Consider the following 11,248-nt stretch of genomic DNA (forward strand, 5'->3'; position numbering starts at 1 on the left):
TGAAGCCGGTCACACATGACATTTTTGTGTTGGCTCCGTACTTGTTGGGACCTTACCGCCGGAGACGGATATCCGTGGGATAAGGCGAGATGTGTATTTTTTAGGTTGACCTTTTCTAACCCCACCCCTCCTTGTGGGAAGGCAGCATCGCTGTTATGCTGGTTGTCTGAAGGAAACACCTTACTGCCATCACACCTCTGTACAGTCGGCAGTGCGACTTCGCCTTCGGACCTTGGGATTGCTGCTTTTAGTCTTACCGCTCTTCAACCGACCTGTCTGGCGTGGTAGGACCTTGAGGAACGATTGTTCCAACCAGTATAGCTCGATTGGTTCACCACGATAGGCAAGCCCGACCACCACGTCAAGGTAGCAGCAACGGTCGTACTTTGAAAAAATAATTGCCTGTTTCAGATTTTCTCGGATAAGCGTAGTCTATAGTTTGACCACAAAAACCTTTGTATGCTGTTAAGTTTTCAGGACATCAGCTTAGAATATGAGAATTTCAATTCTTACATTGTATTAATTTATGTATTTGAAAAAAAGTACCATGACAAAGTGAATTACAAAGAGAAACTGTTGTGAAAATAAGTGTTTTACTTGAAAACTCTAATCAGTAATTAGAAGCTATTTATATTCGTTTATGATTCAAAGTAGCTTTATTATTCAGCTGAACTTCCGTAGCAATAAAATTTCTTCACTTTTCATGGTACTCCATAAAGAAACAACATAAAATTAATCGTGCTTTTTTTAATTTCTCTTTAACTAATACTGTACAATAACTTTATACAACCATATTAATAAGTAAATAAACATGATATTGACTTATCTGTAAATTTCTAAATATACAGAAGTAGTCAAAAACAAAGTGATTTTTTTACATTGGTTCAAGTCCCCGATTGGTGACTGTTTTTAGATTCGGTATTTCGTCGCCGTTCCGATTGTTCAAATTGTAATTCCTCATCAATACGTTCTTTTGCTCGAAATACCTAAATACGAGTAACAGAATATTAAAAATACAGAACTAGTCAGATATTGAATTGATAAGAGCATAGTTTTCAATACCTAGTGTCTCAGACAAAGCTAGACAAAAATTATCTATACAATAATTCTATTAACCAAATTATTCAAGATCATGAGCTAACGAATACCAAGTGTCTACAAAAATGTCTTTCATTTTTATTAGGCGACTTTCTGAAATGTTCAGTTGCCTACAACCACAATGGTGATTTATAACTTTTGGATCAAACTAAGTACACATATAAATATGCTTCGGCTCCATGATATTTATATTTGCTTAAAACCATAATGGGAAGTAGGCATTTAAGAGTTGGTATGTCATAGAAATTTTTGTCCATCATCGTTTAATAAGCTAACAAAATAGACGTTTGGATTAAAAATTGATTGTAAAATGTACCAATGAATACCTTAGATTGTAAGTAAAATGATCCACCTTTATCTTTACTGTTGGAGGAAAAGAGGTGTTCATAGTGTTTATTTAAAGTACTTATATCGTGAATATCTTTGACATTCAATATTTGTTTTGCTTCCTCTAGTGAGATCCCAGCGTTTTGGACATAAGTATTTTGTTCAGGACCACCAGACCCATTGTTTTGACGGGCATTAGCAACTCTTTGACTTGAAGCGTATTCTTCTTTGACAGCTTGGGCAAATGCACGGCCCAGAACTCGAGCACCAGATAGAATCAACTGGACCAAATACTTCGCCTAAGTGTAACCAAAACAAAGTAACATGATGGAATAAACGGTTATGAAACTGAAATACCTAAAACTTCTACTATAATGGGGGAAACAAATTTTTGGAACATTACGCAGGAAAATGCTATTAATCAATCGGTCACTAGTCTATTTTACTGAACATATTATTGACAAGAGGTCGCTCTTTTAGAAAGCTGAACTATGAGAACGAGTAAATTACAAGACCATCAATGGCGCACCCAAAATTATTAGATGTTGCTGCGACGAGGGATCGATCTATTGCACAGCCAACTGCAAGACTGTTCATAGACAGGCCTATAAAGAAGTTCTGCACACATGGTAGATTTCATCTCGACTTTTCTAGTGACCAAAACTGGACAACTGGTTCAGAAAAGTAATTCCGAATGCCTTTGAACGAGGAATTACTAACGTTTATGGATATTCTTAATAGAATACACATAATTTGGAATATTCACCGCTATTTGTAAATTTGGATTTATATTATTTTGTTGTCTCATTGATGGAATTCGTGCTCTTATGTGAAGACATAGACAAATGAAAAAACTGACGATTTACTAGTTTCCATAGTCCATTCTGTTAAACGCTTTCGCTCACTTCAGATTTAATTTACTGTCAGCTAATGTTTCCAAAAATGAATGCATTACAAAACTGTTTTCCTATTCACAAACATTCTGTTAATAGTTGTTCGCTTTGCTTGTCCCATCTGCATTACTTTTAATATTAAGAGCTATAGGCCACGGGCAAAAATTTAGGTACTACTTAAGTAGGCTATTTTATTAATAAACATTGATGTAAGGATGCACCGAATAGATATGCTCCACACATCATCATTCAATTTGTGTGAAGGTTGAGATACTGCTTCGGAGCCCAAACCGAAGCAGGTAGTTTCCTAATGGGGTCACACCCTGAACCTTCGACCTAAAGGTCTAATCCGAAAGGCGGTGGAGCAACTTTAGAAGATACAATCCCATGGTAACCGGTGACAAACAGTAGGTTCATACGCAATTTCCTGCCTTAGGATCTTGGAGTTCATGTAAACCACTGATTTGTCACAAGGATTTTTCAACTCCCCCAGGTGGATCCTCTGTATCCGTCAACCGGTTTAAAGCCCTGGACATTCGCTTTTCGTCCTCTTGATTTCGCAAACACCCTCACCACGAGAAGTCAAAGAGTAGGACTTCCCAAGGAGTGGCTGTACAGGGCGTCGCCATGTGAGATCATTTTGAGAGAGGAAGTGGACACTCCCTACTCTCGGCCGTACTAGATTATTCTGTGGAAAAGTGGGCTACAGAGTATTGAAGATATTTTAACAGTCAAATAGATAAAAATAGTAGATGTCCTTCTATTTCGTAAGAACTTACACTCAAGTCTGGACGAATAGTTCCACAGTAGCTGAGGATGGACTGATGGCAGAGAATTGTAATTGTCGAAGTCTTAGAGACTGAAACAGAAAATAAGTGTAACGTTCCGTTCAACAACCTGGTTAGCGCCTTCTCATGAAAATAAGCATCACGACTATGTTGACACAATTTGAACCATTAGCAAACAATGTCAACGAAACTGACACTGAATCCTGTTGCGAAATACGAAACATTTCTAGACGACCGTGACTTTTACTCACGGTCTAAGGCTTAATTTCAAATATTTTAGTATGTCGATAAATGCATGCGGTACGGAGTCGCTAAAGAAAAGAACAGTCATCAAGGCTTACTTAACAAGCTGAGTTTATTGATATGCATAATGCCCAAAACGTTAGATGACTGGAAATGAACCATTCCTAGTCAATAAGAAGTGAGCCACTGGAAAACAGGATGCTACTAAACTTTATTTTTATATTTATTTGTTTGAACACTTAAACATTGGTGCAAAGAGATACCAAATACATATGCGCCACACAATAAAAATTGAGGCCAGTAGCAGTTATCATAGACTTGTGTGAGGGCTGTAATACTGCCCGGGTGCCAAGACTGAAGCTACTAAGCTGGTGTACATCCTACATCCCTGCTGAGCATAAATACAATACAGAATCAGTTTTGTGTATCTCATTGACACATAGATGATCAATAACAAGAAAATTAGAGCGGAGTTTACAATTTTTGTAATTGTAGAGTACTTTACAAATTAGGGAGGTTCCGCAGTCACTACAAATGATACTGAGTTCATGAATGTAATAAAATTATAATTCCTAACGCTATAGCATTGATTTTTAGCATCAATCAGGACAGTACATCTTGGTTCACGACAAGGAGAAAAAGCAAGTTCTTGTCATCCCTAGCAAATGGCTGCTGAAAAACGAAATTTTGTCTACAGGAATGATGTGACTGTAACCGATATTTTTGATAGTATCGACTACGATAATCGATTCTTCCTGCGAGCGTGCACTCTATTACATTATTGCGGTAAGTTGTCATCACTTTGAAGTCATTGTTATTAGATGACTACCATACTAGGTGATGAACCGAAAGTATCTTTTATTACAGTATTCCGTTACAAAAGCACAAATGCATCTGAGGATAACAAGCTGCCGTGTGGAGCGAAGAAGTCGAAGAGGTAAATTGATAAACGTACGCAATTCACTTATTATTAGGGCTGTCTAAAGCAAAACGAACGACTACTCGTGTACCTCTGAAGAACTAGAGGTTGCTGAAATGGAAGCTGTGTGCGTCACAGTCGACTTTCCAGTTGTCAACATTTTGATTGTGAACTTCTCACCTATAGCGAAGTAAGTACCTATCGAATACATGCTCATAAAACAGTTAATTGTAAACAGAAGTTTTCTCACCAACGCTTCCATCTACTTCAAAGGAAGTTAGTAAACCGTAAGTTGTAGTAAATGTAAACACGATACCGATAGGTTGCACAATGACCATAGCAAAATGATACTGAAAGGAACCAGTGATCTGTCGAACAAGATTGACAAAATTTACTGCTTTCGTCAAAACTTCATCCATGGGTGTGAAGGACAGGTATATCGACAGCATAGACACTACGAGTTTCGCATTCTCATAAGAAACACCTGAGGAAATGCGTACTCTTGAAGCTGCTTCGGAGGAGCTCAAGTTTCGTGATCAGTTCATAAGTTGTGACAGGTGTTTATAAAATTTCAGGTGGCCAAATTCCCGAGATCGTATGTGATGATCTTCGGAAATCAATCAAAGCATATCTAGCTTACGTGTTGATGCCGGAACTGACAATTACTTATCCTTTACGTGGGACTAGAAGTAAAATAAGTACCAGTAATTATAGATTGTACAGGACGATTCAAAGTAAGTTCACATCACAGCCTTAATATATTTGTAGATGTTCTGCGTTCACGGTTCCGAAATGCAACCTGTCCAGAAAAAAAAGTAACACTAGCCATGGATGTTGCAAGCTAGATTCTCTTACACGATGCAAGAGATAAAGTAAATAAGAGTGGATGGAGATCCAAAGAAAAGGTGAGCTGAATGCACTTTAGATCTGTGATTAAATACCGTTTTGTTTTTAGATTAGTATCTGAGAAAAATTTATACTGAAATAATTATTTATTGTCCATCTTATTTTCAACTGGCTTCGCAAATGTTAACAGATCTAACTTTTTTATTCAGAACACATAGTTATACCGTTGGTACGTAATCAACCTTTGACATGGCACTATGGATCCATACGTTGGATTATTGTTATGACATTTGTTTGTTTAATAATAGCCATTTGGTTGTTTTGAGACTGCGTTTGTAGTGCTGAAGAGTAAATTTCTTTTTGTAGAACACTGTGAATGAAAGTTCAACATCAACATAATGTACTTATCCAAAACACATGACTAATTGTTAAGAATTTGAGGAAGCAATGTATTAATGGGTAGTTTATACTTTATTAAACTTCAATAAACATTTTTCATTTGTAACGCACCGGTATTTTGATTACGGAAATATTGATTTATCGCGACAGAGCAGTTTTTTTACCGATTATGGTTAAATTGTTTTGATACTGCGTTCACTGTGCGAAGTAAACAGGAAAAGTGGAATAGATAACCAGAAACTTTTAGGTACTTATTATTAAGTCGACAGACTTTCCTGTGGCATCGATAATTTTACTGTTTTACGAATGTGGTTTTCGGGGGATTTCGTCAGACACCAACCCATTACGTGTTTGCTTTACTCCTAATGGCCACGTCTCACAGCCATTAGATAAAACAGAACAAACTGCCGCGCAGTATACTTGTCCTTTTATTGATCGACGGATATCTCGCTTTTGCCATAGGTGACGTAAGTTGACAAAAGCCAATAGGCTTTTTGAATCTGTGCTGAGATTTCGTCACACACCAACCCATTAGGGCTGATCAGACTTCCAAGATGAGTGAAGTTGTCGACGCGTTCGACTACTACACTACTCATCCTTAGTTCAGGTGTTGACGCAGGCCAGTCCTGCAGCAACAACTTGCATTTAGATGGGAAGAAACGCATTCCAAATATCCTGGCATTGTTACTCAGTTCTAACAGAAGACTGTATCTGTTAGCGTCTTCATCAAACAGGACTGTCATCTGCGTATTCTAAGTCGATAAGTGAACCTCCTGGTAGGAGATCGACTCCTGAAAAATCAATCGACGAGAGTCTTATTTCCAGCAATAGGTCTATAATGAAGTTAAACAAAAATGGGAAAAGTGGACAGCCTTATCGGACACCACTTGAGGTTGTAACATCAGATGACAGTTCGCCATAAGCTTTCACTCGACTGATAGTGTTCAATTGTAGAGCCTTCACAAGATTTACGTACTTCTGAGGTACACCTTTCAATGACAGACACTGCCACAGAACCCCTCAGTCATTTCGAAGACATATTCAAAGTTGTTGACACTACCAAATACTCATTACAAACTATAATTCCGTACAGAAATGCAAAGCTTGAGTGTTTGAAATGGATAAATTTCAGAAAGATCTATTCAAAATGAAAATTTCGCTATATATGAGTCTATGGAGCGTCATGCTTGCAGGATAGTTGTCATTATTAAGAGATTACTTCAGCTAGATATTCTATGCTAAAAATTAAAATCTGAAAACGAAACGTACAAATAAGAAAGAGAACCAAGGTAAAGTAAGGTTCCTAAGGAGGTATATCCCAAACTGACCATGAGGCTTTAAATATCCTCGAGATGCGTCGTAACGCAAGAGGTTAAAAAGATGCTCCCGGTTATTTAAATTTGTCCTATAATGCAGTTCAATGAATTGTAAAGATCTACACCTAACGCCTATTATGCGTATTTGGATTTATAGATTGAGTCATCATACCAGTTGCCTAAAAGGACGTTTGACATTGTTAAGAGTTGTCCTTAAGTGTTATCAAATTCTGGAATTCCATGAGGACTGAACTAGTCCAAGCGACTTCTCAGAAGTTCGTTAAGAGGAAACTTGACCTATTTTAAAGACTAAGGATAACATCTTATTATGATTTACCAATTTCCCTCTTTCCCATTATCGTTAATATACCTCTTTTCCTGCCTGGATGTATTGGTGATCCACTGCTACTAGACTGTGTATCTTGGTGTGACTTGTTAAAATATCACTATTCTAAATAATTCTTCATTATTATAATCCCGATGTGTTTAACTCCTGAATAATCTTCGCGTGAATTTTAATTTTGAGCGAATTGAGGATTAAACTGAACATATTAAAAACCACTTATGTTCTTCCTGATCTGTTGCTGCTGTCTTCATTTTCATTATTATCTTAGTATGTTTTTGGTAACCTCCAGCGTGCGAAAATCCCACTCGACTTGGGTATCGAACCAACATCACGTTGACTGTATTAGGCGAGTAATGTTGTGGCATTTGTTTCTAGACACATAATCTCTACAGCCGATAATATAATTACTGAAAATATTTACATGCAACATGTAACATTAAGAGCAGGTCAGCAACGGGGAATGCGAAATGCAGTAGATCAAAATGGCATGTCTTGGTCATGAGGAAATGGCCACCCTTTATAACTTCTTGCTTTTTGTATAAAATATATTACTCTTTCCCGGCTCAACCGTGTTCTTTAAAAATGCCAGACGTCATACCGCTGATGATCAAAATCGGATGGGTCAGTGTATACAGTGATAGGACTTCTACGTCAGATTTTATAAAGTACGTGGTAAAACCATGACCAATCTACAACATAGGTAGCATAAAATTCATCATTTCAGTTAAAAATTTGAAGTCATTAAATCCCGATGCTATTAATAAACCTACAAAAGTATCTGTGTCAAGTATTACTATGCTCTTGTACTGTATGCTTCTGATTAGTGGTGATATATCTTCAAATATGAATAGCGAATGCTTCATCACTGATTATGGACCATCTATCTTGGAATGTTGCAGGGACAGCTTTCCCTATTGACCACTGAAGACAATTCTAATAAAATGATTGACAACTAATTGACTACAGAACTGAAAGGAGTAGATTTGCGCACAACTGAAAATCTCCCTTGTTCTGATCCTCAAGCAGGAAACGTCTTTAACAGGGTATTGTGAAACAGAATGAGGGACTCCGAAGACGCCCAACTTCGAGACCAACAGACTGGATTCCGTAAGGATCGGTAGTGTAAAGACCGAATCGCAACACTACAGATGATTGTGGAGCAATCAATTGAATGGGATTCACCACTCTACTCTTAATTCATTGACTACGAGAAAGCATTTGGTAGAGTGGACAGGACGACACTATGGCGTGCCTGAGAAGATAGTCAATATCATAAGGGATTCCTATGATTTATTAAACTGCCAAATCGTGCATGGGGGACAACTCACTGACTCGTTCGATGTAAATACCGGTTTCAGGCAGGGTTGCTTACTCTCACCCTTTCTCTTTCTCCTGGTGATCGACTGTATTATGAAGACGTGTAGTAGCAGTAAATCTCAACATACACAAAGGGAAAAGCAAGATTATCCGATACAACACAACATGCACCAATCGAATCACACATGACGGAGAAGCTTTGGAGGATGTGAAAACCTTCACATATCTGGGCAGCATCATTGATAAACACAATGGATATGATGCAAATGTGAAGGCGCGGATCGGCAAAGCGAAAGCAGCATATTTACAACCGAAAAACATCTGGAACTCAAAACAATTATCAACCAACACCAAGATCAGAATTTTCAGTACAAATGTCAAGACAATTTTTCTGTATGGGGCGGAAACTTGGTGAAGTACAAAAGCTATCATCCAGAAGATACAAGTGTTTATTAACAGTTTTCCATTCAAAATACTTAGGATCTGTTGGCCAGACACTATCAGCAACAACCTACTGTGGGAGAGAACAAACCAGATTTCATTCAGAGGAGGAAGAAACCAGGAAGAAGCGCTGGAAGTGGATAGGACACACATTGAGGAAAGCACCCAACTACGTGACAGGGCAAGCACTCACTCGGAACACTGAAGGCCAAAGCAGAAGAGGAAGACCAAAGAACGAATTACACCGAGAAATGCAGACAGACATCAGAAAAATGAAAAAAAATCGGATAAAACTAGAAGGGAAGACACAGTACAGAGTGGGTTGGAGAATGGTGGTCGGCGGCCTATGTTTCATTGGGAGTAACAGGCGTAAATAAGTAATACCGTTGTCATCGAAAGCACGTATCTAATGACTGTTCCATGGAGATCGTTGAAACTGGAGATACCATAAGATTTCGTCAATCACATCCTTGTCAGTCAGAAAACATTTATTGAGGTATTGTAGTCATGAGAGTGTTTTGTTTTCTTTTTGGACGTCTCTGTGTTGTTAATAAATAGTTGGCATTATGGATTGCAGATTCAGTAAAGTTGTCTCGAAATGTTTTTTTTCATCGAAGCATTCATCAGTTTTCTGAGACAATTGAAGGGTCTGGTTTGACTACATTGTTGCCTATATCGGAGTATTTTGTGTGATGTTCGAAGTTTGTGTCAAGTGAATAAAAGGCGGATTTTTCATCTGCTCAGACACTGCTCAACCCTGAGCTATGTATGGATCAGGTGTAAATGTAGCATCTCTCACCTACTACACTTTGTAACTTGGTAGCAACAAGTTTACACCCAATATAATATTCGACATGGCCTTGTCAAAATTCACTTGGTTCAAGCAGCCAAGTTACTAGAAGTCTAACAGTTTGCTGATCCCTATCAAGATCAAGACAATCAACGCTCACTGGTCAACTGCTCGGCATAGACTGGTCGGTGTGGCTGAAATTGAACTCTTCCTCTAACTTATTGTAACTGACGAAGGTTAAACTATATGCTTCTAGATTTGATTCCAAGATTTTCCTTTTCTAAAGCCTGTGTCATTGCTGACTGTTGTCTTTTACTTTCCGAAGTAAGTTTTAATGTGTTGTGTGCGCTTGCTTGGTCATAGACTCACTTTTACTGTCGCTCTTCTCCATTATGGTTCTCTTTACTCAAGCCACCCTGTATAATACCCTAGTACACAAAGTACCCTCCGGGTAGACACAAACTGCCACATAACTGACAAATTTCTTGAATAATATCATTTATGTTCTATATGGTCATCAAAATAACCATAAGTGATCTAAGTTAGGTAGTGACCTCAATGAGTGACGTTAAAGTAAGCTAGGTGATCACAACATACTCTTCCAACGCCAGTAAACTTCAACCATTGATATGGGTCACCCATGCTGGTGATCTGCAGTACGATGTTTATTACAGCACATTTCTGCCTGAAATGCATTGAGTGAGAGGTCCCCTGAATGAATTGCTGTCAAAAGGCGAACTCTAGCAGTGGTCAGTAGGATGCCAAACATCTTTTGACAAATTCAAATCGATGCTCAGCTTAAAGCTTCTTTTGACACACTTCGATCCCAGCTTGGGAATTGTTGTTGCATCTGATGCCTCCAGTCATGGAGTTGGAGCAGTGATATCTCACATGTTTCCGGACAAATCAGAAAAGACAATTGCTCATGCTGCTAGATTAATCACCAGCTCCTCGGAGCTTCAGCAGTCTTATCAGCGCAGACTATCTCTCTCAATCATCCATGACTGAGTTTTGTTTGCCGAACTTGCCATAATTCCAAAGAAGTTGCAACTAACAGTGTTTGAACAGTTGTACACAGGACATACTAGAATCAATCGTATGAAAGCGCTAGCACGAAGTTATGTAAACTGGCCACAATTAGATACCCAACTGGAGCAGCTGTCCCGTTCGTGTACAAAATGTGCATTGGCAACAACAGTACCGCGAAAAGCAGAGTTGCAATCATGGCCAATATCACAGTCACCGTGGCAGTGCATACATTTAGACTTCACTGGTCCATTCCATGGACAAACTTACTTTATGTTAAACGATGCATATTACCAAGTGTCGAGAAATTGGTGTATTGGTATACTTCCCTCAAGAAAGCTGTGTAACAGTTAGTGAGTCAAATTCTGGAAGTTCGAGCTTCCCGTTTATTTCTTCCCTAAGAAGCCTGTCGTTTTCGTCCTGCAGACTGAGAGAAAGCTCAGAGCTGAGTTTGAAGTTCATGACAACTAGAAAATCATCGCGAACTGTGATCTCTGTC

The 11,248-nt window shown here is 38.4% G+C and overlaps 1 protein-coding gene across 1 annotated transcript; it reads right to left on the reverse strand.

Moving 5' to 3' along the window:
- Positions 1-808: 808 nt before the first annotated feature.
- Positions 809-6,886, reverse strand: Smp_168770 (putative mitochondria associated granulocyte macrophage csf signaling molecule). The gene is made up of 3 exons (XM_018799352.1): positions 6,842-6,886; positions 1,425-1,724; positions 809-986 (listed from the first exon to the last, which is right to left on the reverse strand). Exons 1-3 carry the CDS (start codon positions 6,842-6,844, stop codon positions 885-887), a joined length of 405 nt encoding a protein of 134 aa, XP_018651150.1. The 5' UTR covers positions 6,845-6,886; the 3' UTR covers positions 809-884.
- Positions 6,887-11,248: the final 4,362 nt, after the last annotated feature.

Source organism: Schistosoma mansoni, chromosome 3 (genome assembly GCF_000237925.1).
Source record: "Schistosoma mansoni strain Puerto Rico chromosome 3, complete genome".
Taxonomy (NCBI): domain Eukaryota; kingdom Metazoa; phylum Platyhelminthes; class Trematoda; order Strigeidida; family Schistosomatidae; genus Schistosoma; species Schistosoma mansoni.